Below are 25,110 nucleotides of genomic sequence, written 5' to 3'. Positions count from 1 at the left end.
AAAAGCTTTTAGCATATCATTGGCTGAAATTATATGTTGTACTTTTATTTTCAGTTTTTGGCCATTGATAAAGCAGTTACTGGTTCTGAACTTGATATTTAATTTTCAAATATTGACAGTTATGTTCCAGTATAACAATTTGAATTGGACAAATTACTCCATTTAATCCATTTCTAAAGAGAATGACTCAGTGAGAATTCAGTTTCAAGGGTAAATATTCTTTCATCTGGACAAGTTGCACCCAATGTCAGCCGTCCAAACATGTGCATCTTCCAGCAGAGCTTCTTCAGATTGACAGTTTAGCTTTGAGCTTCGCAGGCTTGGTTTATGACTTTACAAATGTGTACCAATCCTAGCGTTATATTTATCATTAAACCATAAACAAAACTGAAATTCTGCCATTTTTAGCTTTAATTGTATAATCATTAACCTTCAGTTGTACTGATGAAAAGTTTTGCTTCCATCCCGAGAGACCAGCTTATTGGCAAAAATGTGTGTTTCTACTTGGGCCACTGTGAAAGAAGCATGTCTTTAGTGAAGATTGTATTTTTAAAAAAACAGAAGCTCAAATGGTATGGTAACCTCTCTGTTTTCCAGAGGATAAAAAACATGGCATCTCGTCGAAAGGGTAGTGTTCACGTTCATTTTGAAAGCACCTCAACAAATGGGTCAGTAACAAATGAATAATTCCTCATTTTAACTTTTCTCAGCATCCAAAGCTAAATTGATAATCATTTTAAAAGAAGTGTTAGAATAAGTGTATAAAATAGCATTATGTTAATTTACAACATTAAATCAAATCAATTCAAATTAATTTGATGGCGGAGGAGAGGGAAGTATTCCTGAAACATTGAGTGTGTGTCTTAGGCTCCTGTGCCTCCTCTTGGATAGTAGCAATGAGAAGAGGGCATGTCCTGGGTGATGGGAATCCTCAATGATGGGTGTCTCCTTTCTGAGGCATCACGTTTTGAAGATATCCTCGATGCTGGGGAGGTGAGTGCCACATGATGGAGCTGGCTGAGTTTGCAGCATTCGACAGCTCTTTTCCATCCTGTGTGGTGGCCCCTCCATTCAACCATATACCACCAAATTGAGTCTTAACATACAATATTCATTTATACCAGCATGTAGCATCTTAATTTGCTCACATTATCTAACTATAACCCTGCAGTAGTTGTATTATTGAAATTGGGTGTATAATTTTACAACGAAGTATTATTTTAAATAGGTTTGTTGGAATTCAAATATATTTAAATCTGAGGACATGTTTATAGTGAATGCCCGATTTGGTATACAGTACATGATAGTCCTTAGATAAATATTGGTACTGAACCAGGAAGCAGATATAATTTTTTTTAATTTGGAGGTGTTAGGGGTTTCCTGCAATCAAAATCAGTTATGAAAAATATACGGGGAACCATGGTAGAGTGTAGAAGAACTGATTTTGTTCTGTTTCCTAAGTGCTTGAGATTTTGTGTACATCAGAAGAACAATACAGTGAGATACCTAAATGGGGCGTGATAGAAATAGCAAGATAGACTTTTGTCGACGGGAAGAGAGAAAACTCAGAAACCAACCTGTTAGCCTAACATCAGTAGTTGGGAAAATGCTGGACTCTATAATAAAGATTGTGATACCAAGACTCAGAAATAATAATAACATTGAACAAAGTCAACAGCAAAAGAATGCTTGACTGATGTCTGCATATCGGTAAAGTTAGACCAGACACAGGATTACAGGTGTATATAGATAACTATCAGACAACAAGGTGAATTTATCTGTCGCTTCTCTCTTTACTAGTGTGAAGAATCTTGCACCTCACCACTGACTATTTCTACCCCATTTTGTTTTACTTTGTATTCTGTCGTCTGTTTCACAGGTCAGGATCAGAGAATCACGGGGATGGCTTCAGGACAGAGGATGAAACATTGCCAGCAGTTCCTTCTAATCATAAACAAGTCAAGATAAAGAAGATTTTGCAGATAAAGAAGATTTCGCAGGTAAAGGAGGCTGATGCACAGGACATTGAAAGTAATTGTAATTGATGAATTCAAGATCGATCTTCAGAGATATTGATTAGGATCAGGTTTATTATCACCAGCATGTGTTGTCAAATTTGTTCACTTAGCAGCAGTTGAATGCAATATATAACACAGAACAAGAAAAAATAATAAAATAATCATAATAAATAAATAAATAAATTACAGTATACGTATGTTGACTAGATTTAAAATTGTACAAAAACAAATAATCTGTATTTTAAAAAAGTGAGGTAGTGTTCGCGGTTTCAATGTCCATTTAGGACTCGGATAGCAGAGGGGAAGAAGCTGTTCCTGAATCGCTGTTCCTGTGCGCCTTCAGGCTTCTGTACCTCCTACCTTATGGTAACGGTGAGAAAAGGGCATGCCCTGGGTGCTGGAGGTCCTTAATAATGGACACTACCTTTCTGAAGCACCACTCCTTGAAGATGTCCTGGTTACTTTGTAGGCTAGTACCCAAGATGGAGCTGACTAGATTTACAACCCTCTGCAGCTTCTGTCAGTCCTGTGCTTTAGCATCCCGCACCCCCCACCCCCGTACCAGACAGTGATGCAGCCTGTCAGAATCCTCTCCATGGTACATCTATAGAAGCTTTTGAGGGTATCTGTTGACACACCAAATCTCTTCAGACTCCTGATGAAGCATAGTCGCAGTCTTGCTGTCTTTATAACTACATCGATATGTTGGGACCAGGTTAGATCCTCAGAGATCTTGACACCCAGGAACTTGAAACTGCTCACTCTCCCCACTTCTGATCCCTCCTCCATGAGGATTGATGTTATGTTGTGCTGACTTCCCCCTTCTAAAGTCCACATTTAATCCTTGGTCTTACTGACGTTGAGTGCAAGGTTGTTGTCACACCCCCCTCGTCAGCATCTGAAATTCTGCCAACAGTAGTTGTGTCTGCAGCAGATTTATAGCTGGGATTTGAGTTGTGCTTGGTCACACACAGTTGTGTGTGTAGAGAGAATGAGCACCTGTCCCTGAAGTGCTCCAGTTTTGATTTTCACTGGGGTAGAAATGTTATTTCTGATCTGCACAGACTGTGGTCTCTTGGTGAAGAAGTTGCAGGGGGAGGTACAGAGGCCCAAGTTTTGGGGTTTGTCCACTAGAACAGAAAGTGCGATAACATTGAGCGCTGAGCCATAATCAATAAACAGTAGCCTGAGGTAGGTATTGCTATTGTACCAAGAGCCAGTGAAATTGCATCTGCTGTAGACCTATTGTGGTGATAGGCCAATTGTACTGGATCCAGATCCTTGCCGAGGCAGGAGTTGGTTCTAGCCATGACCAAGCTCTCAAAGCGTTTCATCACAGTAAATGTGAGTGTCAATGGGTGATAGTCATTGAGGCAGCTCACTCTGCTCTTCTTGAACATTGGAGTGATTATCACCCTTTTGGAGCTTGAACCAGTTTGACTATTCTCCTCTGACCTCTCTCGTTAACAAGATGTTTTTGCCTGCAAACCTGCTGCTCACTGTATGCTTATTGTGTTTTGCACCATTGTCTGTAAATTCTAGGGACTGTTGTGTGCGAAAATCTCAGGGGATTAGCAGTTTCTGAAATGTTCAAACCACCTCATCTGGCACCAACAATCGTTCCATGGTCAAGGTGACTTAAATCACATTTCTTGCCCATTCTGATGTTTGGCCTTGACAACAACTGAATCTCTTCACCATGTCTGCATGCTTTTATGCATTGAGTTGTTGCCACACGATTGGCTGATTAGATATTTGTATTTACAAGCTGGTGTACAGATGTATCTAATAAAGTGTCTACTGGATGTAATTAAAGTAGTACTTTGCATGTGAACAGCTCTGTCGGTTTCTGAATGCAATGTATATATCCTTCTGGCAGAGTTTTACATTCGATGAATAACTGATATTAATCTTTCTGTCGTTGAAGAAAAAACGAAGACGTCAAATGGCTGCAGGTAGAATTAGACACAAGGCTGCAATCTGCACCACTAAAGGACCGTTTCCACGTTCTCAACTACCACCAGGTAAGGATTAGATAGTTATTACCTAAAGTAAAGTTTTTAAAAACGTTTGTACTTAGAATAAATTGAAGGAATTGTGATTTTCTAAATTTTCATAATTTGAAATGAACTAATCTGTTTATCAAAAGAAAAACAATTGTTTAAATGGTATCAATGTATTGCAACAAAGCTAATGTAAAATTCTATTGATTTTAGTTAATAGATACCTAAAGCATCATATTTACTGCACTTTATTTCAGTCTTCTGAAATATATTCAGCAGTTTGAGTCATGTTGATGTTCATCTCGTGCTGAATTACTCAACTAGTTTCTTTCCCTGTACTTTTACTGACCTTCATCCACTGCAGGTCAGGGGCGGGGTGGAAGAAATCACTCTGGCTCCCCACGTTCCAGATAGTCCCTTCCCTTGTACTTGTGCCATACTCTCCCACCCACTGCTGGAAGCTTTTCTATCGTGGCCACTTTCTCCTCAGGGTTCTGGGGCATTCCTGATCGTTCTAATTGTAGGTGATCTTTGAGGCGAGGGTCTGTTTCTCAGGCTCTGTCAACCTTGAGTTGGTACAGCCAGCTTCCCCCGTAAGGTGTAGGTTGGTTTTAAGAGGCAGTTTTGTTTCTTCAAAGGTCTATTCATCCTCTTAATCAGCCCTGATGCTTGGGCAGTAATGGAGCATATGATACACCTTTGCTAGTGGCCCAGTCTTTCAGGCTCTTGTTATTTAAAGATACAGTGTAGAACAGGCACTCTGGCCCAGCAAGCTACACCAGCCAGCAACCCACCTATTTAGCACCAGCTTAATCACAGGACGATTTACAATGACCAATTAACCTGCTGACTGGTACCTCTTTAGACTGTGGGAGGAAACCAGAGCACCCCTGTCCTGCAAAATGAGACCCGTTATCCCATTGTATTTCTTGCGGGTCCCCATAACAATGGATCGACTTCTGCAATCCCTTCAGTGTATGGTCCTGATCAGACTGGAGTACGTCTCGGCCATGGAGAGCAAGTATTTACGTCATCGCTGCTGTGGTATCCATCTGCCATATTAGGGCTGAACCAGTTTCCCTTTTAGTGGGGTGGGGGTAGTGGTCTTTTAGGGAGAGCTGTCCCTTTAACCTGCTGGCAAATGAAGCATGTAGCGACAGCTTCCTTCGTTATGCCCACGGGTTGCAAGCCCATTCAGTGGTGTCAAGTGATCAGCCGTGTTCCTTTTCCCCAGGCACTCAGCAAGGTTCATTAGGCTATACTTTTATTCTCCTTTCGTTTAGGAAACCCTATCTCATTTAACAGCGTGACTTCCTTAGTCAAGAGGCTGTCACTAGTGCTTTTCATCAACATGTGGGAGAATACCTTCATAAATAGGGGCATCAGAGCTTAAAAATTCAACATAACTCCTCTGTACAAAAGATCACATCTGAAGTATAGCATCCAGTTTTGGTTACTATACTGGGGAAAATATGTGAAGGCCTTCGAAGGCAAAGGAAAGATTTACTGGAAAATTTCCAGGAATGAGTGATTTTTGCTTCAAGATTAGATAGGAGAAGCTGGAGTCATTTCCCTTACACTAAAGAAGATTGACTGGACATTTGATGGAGTTGTACACAATGATGACCCGTTAGACATTTGATTGACCTGTACAGGATAATGACCCATTAGACATTTGATTGACCTGTACAGGATAATGATCCGTTGGACATTTGATGGAGCTGTACAAGACTATGACCCATTAGACATTTGATTGACCTGTACAGGATAATGACCCGTTAGACATTTGATTGACCTGTACAAGACTATGACCCGTTGGACATTTGATTGACCTGTACAGGATAATGATCCGTTGAACATTTGATGGAGCTGTACAAGACTATGACCCATTGGACATTTGATTGACCTGTACAGGATAATGACCCATTGGACATTTGATCGAGCTGTACAAGACTATAACCCGTTGGACATTTGATCAAGCTGTACAAGACTATAACCCGTTGGACATTTGATTGACCTGTACAAGACTGTGACCCATTGGACATTTGATTGACCTGTACAGGATAATGACCCGTTGGACATTTGATCGAGCTGTACAAGACTATCACCAATTTTAGGGTAAAACCAAGAAAAGCTCTCTCACTGAAATATGATTTAAGGATCTTATTTTGGGGGGGGGGGGGTGTTGGAGCACAGAGATATCGTGGAAATGAAAGGGAAATACAGTGAAGGAGAGGTGTATGGAGAAACACTATCACATAGATGGTGGTGGATCTGGAACTCTGTGCCTGGAAGAGTCCTAGAAGCAGAATCAGTCAGGGATGAGAGAAATGGATAGGTGCTTTGGAGAAAATAATCTTCAGAGCTCCGGTGAAAGAAGATAGTTTGGGACCAAATAAGTTGCTCTTTGGGTACCCACAGTGGACAATGTGCTGACAGGCACACTCCTGTGAAGCAACTGATCTGTGATTCTGCAACAAGCCAAGAAGGGCTTAACAGAGAGAGAGAGAGAGAGAGAGAGGCTTAGGACTTTGACAGCTCAAAGCATTGATAGTAAGCGTGGAGAATTTAATACAGAGATCCTCAAAGGGCTAGACTTAGAAGAGCGCAAATATGGTAAATTATTCATGAGCTTGCAAGAGAGATAAATATGAAAAGCAAACATTTATGAAATTGAGATATTGCTTTACCATAAATCAACAAGCAAGAGTAGAGGATGTATGAAATACAGACAACAGAATTCTGAATGATTATATTTATGGAGAAGAAAAGGAGAAAGTCAGGCCAGGAATTCTTTGGGCTTCATCAAGTGTACAGATAACAAAAAAAGAGGTTTGAGTGGTAGAGCCTTGGCAGGGATGAGGGGATGTCCATAAATAGAGGGGAATACAGGAGATCTTACTAATGGCATGCACAAGACTAGTCTATTAATTTTGAGAAAGTTTAGGATCAAGAGAAGTTGTCAAGTGGTAAAAGTGGGTATCATCTGTGTATAAGCTGAGGCTATCATTTCAAATAATGTTGTCAAGAAGATGCAGATAGAGAGAGAAGGGGGAGATGCGATCACCAGAGGTAACGGTGCAAATGATGCAAGTGCTGTACAAAATTCTACTGCTGATGGCAGTCTGGTGAGAGCAGGTGAATGTGATTCCATTCATCCAGAAAACACTGAATAGATAGAGGAAAAGGAAAGTGAGATCGACATTGAAGGTTGCAGACAAGTTGGGAAGGAAGGATAGAAGTTCTTGTTTCAATCAAATCGAATGATAGTAGTGATCAGAACTTTAGCAATAGTGTGGCACAGGTGGGAATTTGATTTGGTGGATAATGAGATCTGAGTGAGATCGACAGCGATGTAGGAAGCCCAAATATCCTCATAAACTTTGGAAAGGAAAGGGCAATTGGAGCTGAGGTGTTCTACAAAGAAAGAGTGAGGGACTTGTAATTATGACTATCATGTTTTAATGAAAGAGCGTTGTACCTGAGTGACCAGAACTATCCACAAAAGACCAGCACTAGAAGCAGGAGGGGTGATTCCGTATTTATTAGTTTACTGCAAATAAAATCAGAGTGGGGGGTGTGCTGGGGTCCCACACCACCAGGTTCACAGTGGGGAGGTGCGCTGGGGCCCCACACCACCAGGTTCACAGTGGGAGGTGCGCTGGGGTCCCACACCACCAGGTTCACAGTGGGGAGGTGCGCTGGGGCCCCACACCACCAGGTTCACAGTGGGAGGTGCGCTGGGGTCCCACACCACCAGGTTCACAGTGGGGGGGTGCGCTGGGTCCCACACCACCAGGTTCACAGTGGGGGGGGGTGCGCTGGGGCCCACACCACCAGGTTCACAGTGGGAGGTGCGCTGGGGTCCCACACCACCAGGTTCAGAGTGGGGGGGTGCGCTGGGGTCCCACACCACCAGGTTCACAGTGGGGAGGTGCGCTGGGGCCCCACACCACCAGGTTCACAGTGGGAGGTGCGCTGGGGTCCCACACCACCAGGTTCACAGTGGGGGGGTGCGCTGGGTCCCACACCACCAGGTTCACAGTGGGGGGGGGGGTGCGCTGGGGCCCACACCACCAGGTTCACAGTGGGAGGTGCGCTGGGGTCCCACACCACCAGGTTCGGAGTGGGGGGGTGCGCTGGGGTCCCACACCACCAGGTTCACAGTTGGGGGGTGCGCTGGGGTCCCACAGCACCAGGTTCACAGTGGGGGGGGTGCGCTGGGGTCCCACACCACCAGGTTCACAGTGGGAGGTGCGCTGGGGTCCCACACCACCAGGTTCACAGTGGGAGGTGCGCTGGGGTCCCACACCACCAGGTTCAGAGTGGGGGGGGTGCGCTGGGGTCCCACACCACCAGGTTCACAGTGGGGAGGTGCGCTGGGGTCCCACACCACCAGGTTCGGAGTGGGGGGGTGCGCTGGGGTCCCACACCACCAGGTTCACAGTTGGGGGGTGCGCTGGGGTCCCACACCACCAGGTTCAGAGTGGGGGGGGGTGCGTTGAGGTCCCACACCACCAGGTTCAGAGTGGGGGGGTGCGCTGGGGTCCCACACCACCAGGTTCACAGTTGGGGGGTGCGCTGGGGTCCCACACCACCAGGTTCACAGTGGGAGGTGCGCTGGGGTCCCACACCACCAGGTTCACAGTGCGGGGGTGCGCTGGGTCCCACACCACCAGGTTCACAGTGGGGGGGTGCGCTGGGGTCCCACACCACCAGGTTCACAGTGCGGGGGTGCGCTGGGTCCCACACCACCAAGTTCAGAGAGGGAGGCGGGGTGCGCTGGGGTCCCACACAACCAAGTTCAGAGTAGTGGGGGGGTGCGCTGTGGTCCCATACAACCAGGTTCACAGTGGGGGGTGTGCGCTGGGGTCCCACACCACCAGGTTCACAGTTGGGGGTGGGTGCGCTTGGGTCCCACACCACCAGGTTCACAGTGGGGGGTGTGCGCTGGGGTCCCACACCACCAGGTTCACAGTGGGGGGTGCACTGGGGTCCCACACCACCAGGTTCACAGTGGGGGGTGTGCGCTGGGGTCCCACACCACCAGGTTCACAGTGGGGGGTGGGTGCGCTTGGGTCCCACACCACCAGGTTGACAGTGGGGGGGGTGCGCTTGGGTCCCACACCACCCAGTTCACAGTGGGGGGGTGTACTGGGGTCCCACACCACCAGGTTCAGAGTGGGGGGGTGCGCTTGGGTCCCACACCACCCAGTTCACAGTGGGGGGGTGTACTGGGGTCCCACACCACCAGGTTCAGAGTGGGGGGGTGCGCTGGGGCCCCACACCACCAGGTTCACAGTGGGGGAGGGTGCGCTGGGGTCCAACACCACCAGGTTCACAGTGGGGGGTGGGGTGCGCGGGGTCACACACCACCAGGTTCACAGTGGGAGGGGGGGTGTGCTGGTGTCCCACACCACCAGGTTCAAAGTGTGAGGTGCGCTGGGGTCCCACACCACCAGGTTCACAGTTGGGGGGTGCGCTGGGGTCCCACACCACCAGGTTCACAGTGGGAGGTGTGCTGGGGTCCCACACCACCAGGTTCACAGTGGGGGGTGCGCTGGGGTCCCACACCACCAGGTTCAAAGTGGGAGGTGTGCTGGGGTCCCACACCACCAGGTTCACAGTGGGAGGTGCGCTGGGGTCCCACACCACCAGGTTCACAGTGGGGGGATGTGATGGGGTCCCACACCACCAGGTTCACAGTGGGAGGTGCGCTGGGGTCCCACACCACTAGGTTCACAATGGGAGGGGTGCGCTGGGGTCCCACACCGCCAGGTTCACAGTGGGGGGTGCGCTGGGGTCCCACGCCACCAGGTTCAGAGTTTTGAGAAATAAGATATGGAGGATTAGGTGGGGTGGAGGGCCCAGGTGGGCAGAGGCATGAGGATATGACCCACATACTCGGTCCTGACTATCATTATCCCCGGGCCTGACCACAATCATGCCAATTCCTGAAGGTTAAAGCTGTCATGTGACATCCTTCAGCTTTTCAACCATATACTATATCAGAACAAGCTCAGTTTTAGTGCAGGATTTCTGTTGGTGTTTGAGAACTTTGCGATGATTTGTCCCATTAATATGACGAACTGAACACCGAGGCTTTGGGCTGACTCGGGGCTGCTCTGGAGATTTGGATCAGGGACTCAGTTTGGTTCAGAATGCTGTTGTTGTTGCTTGCTGCCATTGTTTGCATGATTTGTGTTATTTTTTTCTTTGGTGGTTGGTCTTTATTTTTTTCAATTGGGTTCTTTCGGGTTTGTCGCCTTGTGGCTGCCTGCAAGTAGACAATTCTCAAGATTGTATTATTTATACATTCTTTGATGATAAATGTACTTTGAATCTTTAATTCCACTTGCCTGTTCCGTTCCACAGCTCTTGTGGCTGCTTTTCGGAGTTCAGTGCTCTCTCTGCAAACCTTCCCATCGATGGATTATCTGTCTGCTTTATCAATGAGCACTGTCCGCTCTGTGCGGGCTGCAGGACCTCCAGGTGAGTACCATTCAGGTTCTGCAGAGTCCATGAATGAAATCCCGGTGGTCCAGACAAGACTAGGCAGTGCAGCAGTGGCCATGCAGACCAGCACAACCTTCCACAACACCATAGAACCATAGAAATTACAGCACAGAAACAGGCCCTTTGGCCCTTCTTGGCTGTGCCGAACCATTTTCTGCCTAGTCCCACTGACCTGCACAATGGACCATATCCCTCCATACACCTCCCATCCGTGTATCTGTCCAATTTATTCTTAAATGTTAAAAAAGAACCCGCATTTACCACCTCGTCTGGCAGCTCATTCCATACTCCCACCACTCTCTGTGTGAAAAAGCCCCCCTGAACGTTCCCTTTAAATTTTTCCCCCCTCACCCTTAACCCATGTCCTCTGGTTTTTTTCTCCCCTTGCCTCAGTGGAAAAAGCCTGCTTGCATTCACTCTATCTATACCCATCATAATTTTATATACCTCTATCAAATCTCCCCTCATTCTTCTACGCTCCAGGGAATAAAGTCCTAACCTATTCAACCTTTCTCTGTAACTGAGTTTCTCAAGTCCCGGCAACATCCTTGTAAACCTTCTCTGCACTCTTTCAACCTTATTTATATCCTTCCTGTAATCTGGTGACCAAAACTGAACACAATACTCCAGATTCGGCCTCACCAATGCCTTATACAACCTCATCATAACATTCCAGCTCTTATACTCAATACTTTGATTAATAAAGGCCAATGTACCAAAAGCTCTTTTACAACCCTATCTACCTGTGACGCCACTTTTAGGGAATTTTGTGTCTGTATTCCCAGATCCCTCTGTTCCACTGCACTCCTCAGTGCCTTACCATTAACCCTGTATGTTCTACGTTGGTTTGTCCTTCCAACGTGCAATACCTCACACTTGTCAGTATTAAACTCCATCTGCCATTTTTCAGAGGACTCCTTTGGAAATTCTCTTCAGACTGCGATTTCCGAAGAGCGCCATGAGAAAACACCATATCAGCCAACTACAGGCAAAACATCGAATGGCTTGGATCCAAGAGATCCGCCTGTGAATGACAGGCACAAGAGTGATGAAATGCCTCTTCCTGAGTAAGGATAGGGCCTAAACCTGGATCTGTGAACCGGAGACCGTCCAGATTCTTTCCCCATGTCAAGGATAACTTGGCTGAAAAAGCAAACACAGCATCTGAATGAATGTCGTGTTCAATTGGTTTCAAGGTACGCATGTTAAAGCTGGGTCCCAGTGTTGGTTAACGATGGTGCAACTGCAGGAAGTGGTTTGTAATACTACAGATCCATTGTGGACTAAAGTTGCTCATGACTTTGGAATTTAAATTAGCAAATTGTGACAATCTGAGGGGCAAAAGAAAACACCATCTAACAGCTTCTTTACAACACTTTTCCTAAAACCATAGCATTTATTTTGTGCGGCCTTGGCAATCTTTTAATGGCAATGTGACATTTCTCTTGTTTTATTGAGATTTTATTTGTATGTTATTTAATAGCTAATCTCTTAAGTGCCAGAAGTATTACATATCGGTATAATTTTCATTTTATTTTTTAAGACTACAACATTGTTTCTGTACTAAAATAAACTGTTTTAAAATATACGTACCTCGTGAAGTTTATTTAAATATTACTGCAGAATACCTACATCATTAAAATGTCATGTCGTATGCACATCATTATGGTTATTTCCTCCTCTTGTTTTTTATTAAGCCTCCACACTGGAAGACCAATTTAACACCTTCATCTCCTTACCACACACTGAAACCTTTTCCTCTGAACTCACGTTAGCAGAGATTAGTATTGCTCCATCACAAATGGTTGTGCAGCTCAACAGAAAGGCAGGCATCACTCCAAGATAGCACTTGTGGAGCTAAACAAGGGCACGTTACTGAGATCAGAGCCCTGCATTCAACAGCCACGGACTGTCTCCCAACAGTAACACACAGAGAATCCAGAAGTCAGGCATCTGTTTTCTGCTGCATTCACTATATCCCTGCAAACCCAGCACTCTTGTCCCATCGTAGGATGGGGAACAGACCAAATCAAAACAATGATGGTGCAAGAAATTCCAGCCTGATGTCCAATTTATTGGAGGTCTGTCTGGAACAACATCATGAATAAAATATAAACTGTTACAAACCATACAAAGGGGATGTAACTCATTTATCCCAGCAGAAGCCCTACTGAGCCATTGTGATACGCAGTGGCTTTGTTTCCTTCCTATTACGAGCATTCTGGTTTTCTTTGCACAACCGAGTGGCAAGGTAGCGTAGTGGTTAGCCTGTTGTTTTGCACCGTCACAGACCCAAGTTCAGTTTACGGTGCTGTATGTAAGGACCATGTAGATTTCCTCCGGGGACTCTGGTTCCCTCTCACATTCCAAAGACACACAGTTTATGAGGTGAATTGGTCACGGGTGTAATTGGGCAGTGCAGGCTCATCGGCTGGAAGGGGCTGTTACCATGCCATGTCTCTAAATCTTAAAAAAAATCTAAATCTAACAACGTAAGCAATGCTTAATCTCAAATGTTTCTTAGTACCTGAAGCATTGAATCTGTTTCTCCACAGATAAGACCATAAGACATAGGAGCAGAATTAGGCCATTCAGCCCATCGAGTCTGCTCCGCCATTCCATCATGGCCGATCCTGTATCCTATTCAACCCCGTACACCTGCTCTCTCGCCATATCCCTTGATGCCCTGACTGATCAGGAATCTACCAATTCCTGCTTTGAATATACCCATGGACTTGGCCTCTACCACATCCTGTGGCAGAGCATTGCACAGATTCACCACTCTTTGGCTCAAAAAAAATCTTCCCCTTGTTCTAATAGGTCACCCTTCAATTTTGAGGCTGTGTCCTCTAGTTCTGGATACCCCGACCATAGGAAACATCTGCTCTACATCCATGCCATCTAGTCCTATCAATATTTGGTAGCTTAACCCCTTCATTCCTGGAATAATGCTGCCTGACCTTATGTATTAACAGCGTTCTCTGTTTTCATTTCAATTTTGCAACAACAGGGGATTTTTTGCAAATGGTCCTGTTGTGATTGTAACAAAGAAAGTCAAACTTTTGACTATATCATCAAAGGTGGCTTCCTAAATCTTTCCCAGATCTCATGCCCAGCATTCGGCAAACCAGATCTATGTTGTTATCACTGTCCGATAAGATGGGGAGAGATCTAGTTATGTCTCTCATCAACTATGGATAGTAACTAGCCTGATGAGGAATTAGGGAAGATTTAGCTTGCTCAGCCAGGCAGATCAGAAGAGATCCAGCTTCCTTGCTGAAATCTGTGCTGCTCTCAAGTGGTGGTGGATATTCTGAAATTTGCCTCTGTAGGATCAAATGGGTGGAACGGTAGGAGAAATCAGACAGGGTTTCTGATGTGCGCTCAAACTCCTGCTGGAAATGCAGCTTAAGTAATAACTGTTGGAGTTGCTTGTAACAATACATTTCCTTTGGCAAGGAGGTCAAACGACGTATGAAGAAAACTAAACTAATTGGGAAAAGAATTAAAGGGTATTAGAAGAAAAGTTTGAGGGTAGGAGACTGGGACTTGGAATAAGTAACCTACAGGCTAGAGCTGCTGAACTGAAAAGTGAATTTTGGATGGGTATCTCTTTAACAGTGGATAAATGGCCAGACATTTCAATGAACCATTATTTTAGCAATCCAGAGTTCTGTCACACCAAGGGGCTGCGTGGCCTTTCGTTGCATACGTACTATCATATACTGAGAGATGCTTGGTTTGTTTCCAGAGTAATAGACCATGTGTTCTGCACGTAACAATTATTATCTACTCCTTGATTTCTCAAAATGCAGGTGGTAGTTTGCACTGAAGCGTCGTGAGATCAGAATCAGGTCTATTATCACTGACAAGTGACGTGAAATAACTTGTTTTGCTGCAGCAGGGCGGCAAGTGTTATCAGACAAAAGATCTTCCCCTGAACTGCATGCTGGTGCACTAAATGTTTTGTGAATTGAGTAACTGAGTCACCCTTCAGTGTGGGAAATCAGCAACCCTCCCAGCAAGTACTGACTCTGCTTTGGCAAGACAGCATGAAATCTATTTAAATCCCTTTGCAAACAGAGGGGGAAGATATCAGAGGTGGGGAGGGGAGGTATTACTACACTGAGAGTGGTGGGTGTATGGAACCCACTGCTAGGTGTGATGATAGAGAGAAATTTAATAGACTCTTAGATAGGACCATGGATGAAGGAAAATTGAGAGCTATGTGGGAGGGAAGGGTTAGATTGATATTAGAGTAGTTTAAAAGGTCGACACAACGTGGGCTGCACCGTTCTGTGTTCTATTATTGCTCTTGGAAGAAGGTTGCCCTCAAGGATCGGCCAAGTCTGTGATAGGGATTTTGCTTTTTCGTTTGATTTCATCCCTGACGTCAGTTGCTGAAAGGAGCGCGCTACATGGAGTTCGCACAGTCTCTCTGCGATCGTGTGAGTTTCCCTGGCCACCGGGGTTTTCTAAGAGTATGGTGCTCGGTACGTTGATTGGCTTCCGCAGCTAGGTGGAATCGGGATAGAGTTGATCAGCATATAAAGAAAGAATAGTTTAAGGGGAAACATGGGGCATTCTCCGTGTTGTAAGAAAAATGTGATGTTCACAGTTGTCCTGCTGACAATCTGGCTGAGCAGCCAATGAATAATTCTCACAGGCAACTAACTGGCAAGTAAAGAGATACACCTTAACTTTTTCGCAATGACTAAGGTAAATGTTAAACTGTGTTCATAGATGAAAGCTACGATGAATTCTCAAAATTCTTTAAAGATGTCGAAGCAACTATGAAGGATTCCACACATGTAAAATTAGTATTTTGACCAGAGAGGTTTCCAAGCAGTAATTATGCCTTAGCAAACTATTGAAAATTCAGTTACATCTTGTACAGAAATCACAGTATTGCAGTCAGAATCAGGTTTATTATTACTGTCCTGTATGATGTCAGATTTGTTGTTTTATGAAACTTAATGTTTGAAGCATTGATATTCTTGTCAATCAACTGATTTCTCATGACACCAAAGAAATCCCCAACAAGACATTCAGTGGAAAAACAAGAAGTTGCCCACAGCAGCTTCTGTCTTCTCAGATTCAGTTATGCAAATGCCAAGTCATTCAGCTGATGCTGGATTTTCTCTTTGTAGTGGTGAGTACTGAATTCACACTGTAATCTTTATCACAAACCTTGGATGAATTCAAAAAGACCATATTGCACCACAGAATGAATACACAGAACCAATGGAATGGAAGCAGACCTTGTATCCTCAGTGTTATTTCTAATCCATATACTCATCTGTTTCTTATTACAAACAGCAGAATTTCTGTTGACAAGATAAAGAGTGTGTGAAGTGTCACGGATGTAGGTAGGAAGGGACTGAACCAGGGGAATAAAACTGAATCAAGGTCTGCTGATATAAGTTCGGAGGGGCAGGAACAGACCCCTGGCCCTGGTCATCTCATTTTCACTATGGATGTCCAGTCCCTATACACCTCCATCCCCCACCAGGAAGGCATCAAAGCCCTCTGCTTCTTTTTGGGCACCACAGCCAACCAGTTCCCCTCCACCAGCTCACTTCTCCGTCTTTCTCTGTTTTTTCTCACTGTGAACCTTTGTCTTGTACTTGGTGCAGAGCGCAGTGGTTAGTGCAGCTCTTTACATGACCCAACAGGATCTACCACTCCCTGTAAGACATTTGTGCCTTCTCCCTGTGACCATGTGGGTTTCCAACAGCTGCTCTGGTTTCACCTCACATTCCAAAAAAAGACGTCGACTTAGGGTCTGCTATGATCATTACAAAAAGCATGAAATACCACAAACTGTCATTATGATGTCCATGTTCTAACAACCTTACAGAGCTTTAACCATGAGCCGTTACTCTGCCTTCTGCTCATTTGTGCTTATCTTCAGTGAATTGAATAAAGTCAATCAAGCATTCACCTAGTCCTAAAGGAATACTTCAAAGTTCAAAATAAATAGTACAACCTTGAGATTATTCTTGTTGCAAACACCCACAAAGAACAAAGAAACACAATAGAATCCATGGAAAACCATGTAAAACTAAGATTGGCAAACATTGAGTGTGCAAAAAAAAGAACAGATCATGCAAAAAATATAAGCAAGTAACCAAATACAGGGCGACATACTGGAGGAACTCAGCAACTAAGACAACATCCATGGAAATGAATAATGGTCGATGGTTCAGATGAGACCCTTCTTCGGGACTGAAAAGGAAGAGGGAGATTCCAGAATTAAAAGGTGAAGGGAGGGGAAGGAGGCAAGCTAGACGGTGGTAGGTGAAGCCAGGTAAAGGGCTGAAGATAAAGGAATCTGACAGGAGAGGAGAGTGGACCACAGGATAAAGGGAAGGAGGTGATAAGTGAGAACAGGTAAGAGGCCAGAGTGGGGAATAGAGGGAGGAGAGGAGAGAATTTTTTTACTGGAAGGAGAAACCAATATTCGTGCCATCAGGTTGGAGGTTATCCAGACAGAATATAAGGTGTTGCTCTTCCACCTTGAGGGTGGCCTCATCGTGGAACAAGAGGAGGTCATGGACGACATGTCGGAACGAGAATGGGAATCAGAATCAAGATGCTTGGCCACTGGGAATTTCCACTTTCAGCAGATGGAGCAGAGGTGCTCGACAAATCTGTCCTCTCCAATTTACGATGGGTCTCACCAATGCAGAGGAGGCTACATCGGGAGGACCAGACTCATTAGACGATGCCAGCAGATTCGCAGGTGAAGTGTTGCCTCACCTGGAAAGACTGTTTGGAGCCTTGAATGGAGGTGAGGGAAGTGAATCGATAAGTGTGGCATTTTGTCTGCTTGCAGGAATAAGTGACTGGAGGGAGATCCGTGGGGAGGGATGAATGGACAAGGGAATCATGGAGGGGGCTATCCCTGTGGAAAGCAGAGAGAGGTGGAGAGGTACAGAGGTGTTGGTGGTAGGATCCCTTTGGACACGGCGGAAGTTGCACAGAATGAAGTGTTGGGTGCAGAGGCTAATGGGGTGGTAAGAGGAACTCTATCACTGTGACGGTGGTGGGAAGATTGAATGAGGGTAGATGTTCTGGAAATGGAGGAGATGCAAGTGATGGCAGCATCAAAGGTGGACAAAGAAGGAGGACATCTCTGATGTCCTGGAAAGGAAAGCCTCATCCTGGGAACAGATGTGCAGATGAAGGAACTGAGGAAAGGGAATAGCATTTTTACAGGTGACAGGATGGGAAGAGGTATAGTCAAGATGGCCATGGGAATGTAGGTGTTTAAAAGGTGTCGTTCAACAGTTTGTCTCCAGAGATGGAGACAGAGAGTTCAAGAAAGGGGACAGAGATGTCAGAAATGGACCAAGTGAACTTAAGGGCAGGGAGGAAGTCGGAGGCAATTGAAGCACCTTCAATAACTCCAAAAGACTGAGGTTTGGTAAAATACTGAGAGGCTTTTATTCGCTGTACAATACGACCTCCATGGTGAGTGTCTTCCCCTGGACTGAGGGGGAGGGGCAAGGCAAGACACCTTTATACAGGACTCTGTGGGAGGAGCCACAGGGGTAGTCAGCAGAGGGGCGTTTCCAGACAGTTAACCCAGTTACAACATATATACATGGTTTACCACAGCAATGTTGATGAAATTGACAAGGTCAGTATAGATGCATGAAGTGGCACCAATACTGTACTGTAATCCAGGAGTCCCCGAACCTTTTTTGCATTGCGGACCGTTTTAATATTGACAATATTCTTGCGGACCGGTCGACCGGGGAGTGGGGGGGGGAGGGGTTGCCAACGGACAACCCAGAGTAAGACTACAATGACCATGAGCCTTGCGCAGGCACCTGTGTGCGCATGTGTGTATGTGCCGACCCCCCCCCCCAAATCGATTTTAGCGATTCTGTTTGGGGAGGGGGTGTTAATCACAACCGGAATATAGGTGATAAGTGGCTAAAACACTCAATTTCGTTTCTAAAGGGGTTTATCTAACGAATTTAATATTAAACACACAGCGCATATTTTCCTCGCATGAATACAGCGATAAGTCAATTATCAGGGGATGACAGGGGAGCTTGAAGTAAGTGTTGAACAAACATCCAGTAGAAGTGGTAGAGCGGGGTTTGATATTATCATTTAAAGAAAAATTGGATAGGTATATGGACAGGAAAGGAATGGAGGGTTATGGGCTGAGTGCAGGTCGGTGGGACTAGGTGAAAGTAGAGTTCGGCACGGACTACAAGGGCAGAGATGGCTGGTTTCCGTGCTGTAATTATTATATGGTTATATCAGTCAATAGCAGCATAACATTTTAAGTAACGTTTGGATATTAAACACACAGCACATACTTTCCCCGTATGAATATATAAAATCATTGCAACACACCAATATCGCTGAATCAGTGGGAGCCCTGGGCTTGTTTCCCTGAAACAAGACTGTCCTATCGAGGGGTGATGGGAGACAGCGATACTCGAAGGGGGTTCCTTGTGTCCAGTCTATTCCGCAATTTAGTTTTCGTTGCATTCATTGCAGAGATAGCAATGTTTTCAGTACTTCTGTGGCTATCTCAGGATATTCAGCCTTGACTTTGTTCCAGAATGCCGGCAGAGATGTTGTGTCAATCATACTTTTCAGCCCGCCTTAATTTACAAGCTGGAGGAGTTGATCTCCTTCCCGCGCTGACATGGATGACGTAGGCGTAATGACGCGCATGCGTTCAAGCTCAACAGTGTCTGTCTGTATCTTGTTTTACGGTGGTTGGCATCCAGCTTAATGGTGCATTACCGCCACCCTCTGCTCCAAAATGTGCACTAGACATACATTCTAAATCCCTTCACCCAATACACACACACACACACACACACACACACACACACAAACCTACACTTCACCCTCCCATCTTTGACCATCCTAGTATCCTATTCCTGTTTATTTGTCATATTCTATAAAAAACCCCTGTACCCCTTAAAAACGCTAAAAATATCCGGACTTGTGCTCTCTCACCCATGCCCAGCAACCCTTTTAATGTGAATTCCTGCATTCCCAACTCCCTTAATTTATTTCTCATCATCTCTCTCTGTATCCCATACTTCCTGCAACATAGAACTACATGTTCTACTGACTCCTCTTCCTGACATTCCTCACACAATCCTGTCTGGTGTTTCCCTATCATTTTCCATGTTTTGTTTAATGCACAATGCCCCAGCCTTAACCTAGTCAAGCTCAACAGTGGGTGACAGGGAATGAGAAAAGGTGCAGCTGACTCATATCGCCAAATTATATTGTTTCCTCGCGGCCCGGTGGTTGGGGACCGCTGCTGTCATCAATGTAGCAGAGGAACAGTTGGGGGGCATTACCAGGGAAGATTTGGAACATGGGCTGGTCTACGTAGCCAGCGAAAAGATGGGCATAACTGGAGCCCAGGCTACTCCTCGAGTCTGGAGAAAGCAGGAGGAGTCGAAGGAAAACTTACTGAGGATGAGGACCAGTTCTGCCAGACAGAGGAGGGTGGTGGTAGAAGGGAACTGGCTGGTCCTTTTATTGACATATGTGATGAACTGCGGAGTGCTTGAAAGTGATTCCATAGCTGTGGAGTCAGTTAAGTGTTGAGGTGAGTGAAGCCGGTCCAGGAGCCCAAAGGCTGCAGGCTGGGGTTCCCAACCTGGGGTCCACAGACCCCTCAGTTAACGGTAGGGGTCCATAGCATAAAAAAGTTTGGGAACCGCTCGCTGCAGGGCAACAGCTGCTCCCGAACATGGTTAGCACGGAGAAGTGAACTAAACACCAGTTCATTTTCTGTTTTGATTTATAATTTAAGTGATAAATACTGAGAACTTGAGTTGTAGAGTTCTTGAAAGTGATTCCATAGGTTATGGAATCAGTTCAGTATTGGGGTGAGTGAAGTTGTCCCCTCTGGTTCGAGAGCCTGATGTTTGAGGTGTGGGACCTGAGGCTTCTGCTCCTCCTTTCTGATGAAGCTTATAGTTTACCTTTGAGGGGATGATGGTGTTGAATACAGAGCTGTAGTCAATGAAGAGCAAACTGATGTATGCATCTTCACTGTCCAGAGTTCAAGGAGTGAATGAAGATCTGTTGACCAGTTGCTGCAGTCGGCAAATTGGAGAGGGTCCAAGTTGCTCCTCAGGCATATTTCATCACCAACCTCTCAAAGCACCTCGTCACCGTGGGTGTACGTACTACTGCAAAGAGTCATTGAGACAGGTTACCATGTTCTTTATGACTTTATAGTTAGGAGTTTATTCCCTGGAGCATAGGAGAATGAGAGGAGATTTGAAAAAGAGATACAAAATTATGAGGGGTATCGATAGAGTAAATGCAAGCAGACACTTTCCACTGAGGTAGGGTGAGACTAGGACTAGAGGTCATAGGTTGTGGGTGAAGGGTGAAATTATTAAGGGGAACCTGAGGTGGAACATAGAAACATAGAAAACATAGAAAATAGGTTCAGGAGTAGGCTATTCAGCCCTTTGAACCTGCACCGCCATTCAGTATGATCATGGCTGATCATCCAACTCAGAACCCTGTACCTGCCTTCTCTCCATACCCCCTGATCCCTTTAGCCACAAGGGCCATACCTAACTCCCTCTTAAATATAGCCAATGAACTGGCCTCAACTGTTTCCTGTGGCAGAGAATTCTACAGATTCACCACTCTCTGTGTGAAGAAGTTTTTCCTAATCTCAGTCCTAAAAGGCTTCCCCTTTATCCTCAAACTGTGACCCCTCGTTCTGGACTTCCCCAACATCAGGAACAATCTTCCTGCATCTAGCCTGTCCAATCAATGTCCCGTGTTAACCTATGAAACCTTCTCAATCAGGTGTTCCCGATTTTTTTTATATGCCATGGAACAAGACCATTAAACAAGGGGTCTGTGGACCCCAGGTTGCGAACCCATGTTCTACACCACTCACAATACCACCAACCTTCCTATCATCTGCAAACTTACTAACCCATCCTTCCACCCTCATCCAAATGATATACCAAAATCACAAAGAGCAGGGGGGCCCAGAACAGTTCCCGGTGGAACTGTTCCCTGCCTGTTCTGACCTGAGGTAGAGTACACTTCATCTACCACCACCCTCTGCCTTCAGTGGGCAAGACATTTCTGAAACCACAAAGCCAAGTTTTCCTGGATCTCAGGCCTTCTGACATTCTGAATGAGTCTATAGTGAGGAATCTTGTCTACCAGCTCAGTAAATTCCATATGGACCACATCCACTGACAAAACAAATTAATTATGGTAGAGCAAATTGTTTTTCCTCTTCACTTTTAGTAATTCTTGCTTCTTATCAGTATTTGCGCATTTGATGCATTGCACTGGGACAGAATTATGGTCATCATGATTTTTGTGCAATTTCTGACACTCAAAAAAATCTACTTCTGGACATCTCAAAAATTAAACTGAACTAATTTGTTACCAGGAATGGCTGTACCCGTTGCTGTGTGGAAAAACTTGCCACTTGGATCTCCGTTAAATCATTCCCCTGTATTTCGACTCCCCTATCATGGAGAAAGACTATCACTCTTCATGTTATCTACGTCCATAATGATTTTATAAACCTCTAAAAGGTCACATCCCAGCCTCCTATACCCTGATGAGGAAATTTTAGATTTTACTACTGGGCAATTAACATTCGATACTTAAAATTTTGGTTACGGGACTCAGATGTAGTTTCCAAGTCCACATTGGGTAAATCTTGAATGTAATTCTTTACAAGGGTTTTCATTGGGTTCTATTTTCGGGACTTTGCTTCCTTTTATTCTTTCTAAGTTGTATAAACAAATGAATAACCCAATAGTTAAACATACTTTACGTATATGGTTTCAATTTCAAAAATTTTTTGCGTTGAACCAATTTATCTTAGCAAGTCCTATTATATCTAATTTCTTTTTTCAACCTTCCACTATGGATCAAGCTTATTAAGATTGGAAAATCAAAGGTATAGTACGATTTTGTGATTTATTTTTGGATAATTGTTTTATGTCCTTCGAACAAATATCTAATAAATATAATCTGCCTAGATCTCACTTTTTTAGATATCTACAGGTTAGAAACTTTTTAATTACTGTTTCTCCTAATTTTCCACATTTATATCCAATGGATATTTTGGAAAAATTTTTAGATTTAAATCTTTTTCAGAAAGGTGTTGTAGCAATTATTTATAACATAGTTATGAATTAATGTCCTGATGTATCTAACAAAATTAAAACTGATTGGGAAAGAGAAATTAAGATCACTGTACCAATTGAAAAATGGGAAAAAATTCTTCAATTAATTAACTCATCCTCTATATGTGCTAAACATGCATTGATACAGTTTAAAGTAGTGCACAGGGCTCATATGTCCAAAGATAAATTATCTCGTTATTACTCTTATATAAATCCTATATGTGAAAGATGTCATTCCGAGATAGCTTATTTAACTCATTTGTTTTGGTCATGTCCTTGGTTGAAGAAAATATTGGAAGGTTATTTTTGATATTATTTCAATGGTTTTGAATATAGACTTACAACCTCACCCAGTTACTGCTATTTTTGGGTTACCAATGATAGAATCAAATCATTTAACCTCTTCAGCTCATCGAATGATTGCTTTCTTACTTTAACGGCTAGAAGATCCATTTTGCTGAATTGGAAAGAGATTAATCCTCCTACCACATTTCATTGGTTCTCTCAAACTATGCTGTGTTTAACTTTGGAAAAAAATAGAAGTATTGCTTATGATCCCTCTATTAAATTCGAAAAGATTTGGAGGCCATTTATTCAACATTTTCATATGACGTAATTTGACCTTTTCCAAACTTATTTTCTTTCCTTGTAATATTGGTTGAGAGGAACGGAGTCATCGACACTGAGGTTTTCTCCTTTCTCTTTTTTTTTTTGCGATGTTACAAAACAGCCCATGTCATTTTTATAGTTTAGTTGATTAATTCTGTTTAGATTAGTTTTTGGGGGGGAGGGGGTTTATAATTTTTTTTTCCTTTCTCATGACTTTTTTAGACATTTTTCTTTGTTATATATTGCTCATTTGTATCCTATATGATTGGGAGTTTTATCATTTAAGTGTCAACTGGCTTTATAATCACTTATGCTAATTATAACAATGTATTCCCAATAACTTTGTATCGTTAACATGTTATGCTTCTTTTTATGAAACGAGTAAAAAGATTGAAAAAGGGAAAAAGAGGAAATGATGAGGAAAAGTGTGTGTGGCACTTCTCATCACAAGACCAGACATCTAATTCATCAGGACTCCACAAGAATAATACCAAACAAAATATCAAAATATACATATTGGAAGATAAGGTTAAATGACCAAAATTGTTCCTAGGACGCATCACGTGGAAAGATGAACTAGAAAATCTCATACTCTCTAGAAAGATCGAGGGGAGCAAACCTAGAGTAAGACCTCGGCTTATGTACATCAAAAGCCTAGCCAGGTGGCTATACATCGAGGATATGGAAGTTATCCAAAGAACGAGGGATAGTCTGTATGGAAAACCATGGTCACCAACATCCACATCGGATGTGGTACCTAGACAGACAGACCTTTCTCCTCAAAGCATCTACTTTCAAGAAATCTGCAGTCCGACCAGAGCCATTTGTAAGGCCAGGTTGAGTGCAAGAAACCGTAGAAGTGAAAAGGAAAACAAGACTGGAAGGAGAATAAGCAAATAGAATCTAAAGGGGAACCAGAGATCTAGTACAAGCATGTATATCATCACTGGCAAGAGGAGAGCTTACACCAAACAGAGGTCAAGAAGGTAATCTTTGTGTGAAGATGGAAAGCATATGTGGCATATTTGAGTCTTGTGTCCTCTGTCATGGAAGTGTTAGATGACAGCATGCCGGGGAGTCTGGACCAGGAACCAATCCTGGAGGAACTGACTGGCTCCATTTATCCCAGTTTAAGATGACACTGGGGAAGCTCAGCAAGTACTTGCTGGTGGCAAACAAAAAGAAACTAACTAATACCTTAATTATAACACTTTTTCTGGTAAACGATCACTACAAACAATAGCCTACAACTCCCTTTTCGGAGTTCAGCTTTTGAACGACCTGGTATGAACTGAAATCTTGAATTGCAGGACTGCTGTGGCGTGCCGTATACAGGCCGAACCGAGGCGGTGGGGTCCAGACCCGAAAGCAGGAAATGAGCAAATGCTTGGCCATTGCTGGAGAGGACAATGTGGCGGAACCAAGGCAATGCAGAACCTGCACCCAAGGTTATAGACAGACCCGAGTTTTATTCAATTGAAGTGTCGGGAAAGTTTAACTGGAAAGTTTGCCTTTGGGCTAAATTAAGGCAGTGGGGCTTGGGTCCAAAAGCACATTAAAGCAGCAGTTCCTGGGTCTGAGAGCAAGGAATGACCGGAGGCTTGGACGATTTAAGCACCGGGCCAGATAGAAAAAGTGAGGGTGTTGGGGTCGGGGGTGAGGGACAGGCTGGTTCAGCTCACAGCTCCGTGAGGTTTACTGGTCTCTGTGCTGAACTGAGTCTGTGGCTCGTTCCTGACTGTAGTGATGTCTGGCTTCATGTCTGTGATTCACTTTCATGAACTT

The 25,110-nt window shown here is 44.3% G+C and overlaps 1 protein-coding gene across 1 annotated transcript in view; it reads left to right on the top strand.

Annotated features, from left to right (window-relative positions):
- The window catches only part of LOC140210462 (palmitoyltransferase ZDHHC1-like), a 33,314-nt gene extending 21,706 nt beyond the window's left edge, over nt 1–11,608 (top strand). The window contains exons 7-11 of the mRNA XM_072279435.1: nt 598–668; nt 1,880–2,000; nt 3,946–4,042; nt 10,397–10,621; nt 11,445–11,608. Coding sequence (XP_072135536.1) covers nt 598–668; nt 1,880–2,000; nt 3,946–4,042; nt 10,397–10,621; nt 11,445–11,608 — 678 coding nt within the window. The remainder of the gene's footprint in view (nt 1–597; nt 669–1,879; nt 2,001–3,945; nt 4,043–10,396; nt 10,622–11,444) is intronic.
- Nucleotides 11,609–25,110: the final 13,502 nt, after the last annotated feature.

This window comes from Mobula birostris, chromosome 15, assembly GCF_030028105.1.
Source record: "Mobula birostris isolate sMobBir1 chromosome 15, sMobBir1.hap1, whole genome shotgun sequence".
NCBI classification, from domain to species: Eukaryota; Metazoa; Chordata; class Chondrichthyes; order Myliobatiformes; family Myliobatidae; genus Mobula; species Mobula birostris.
This window is presented reverse-complemented; position numbering and strand designations above follow the sequence as displayed.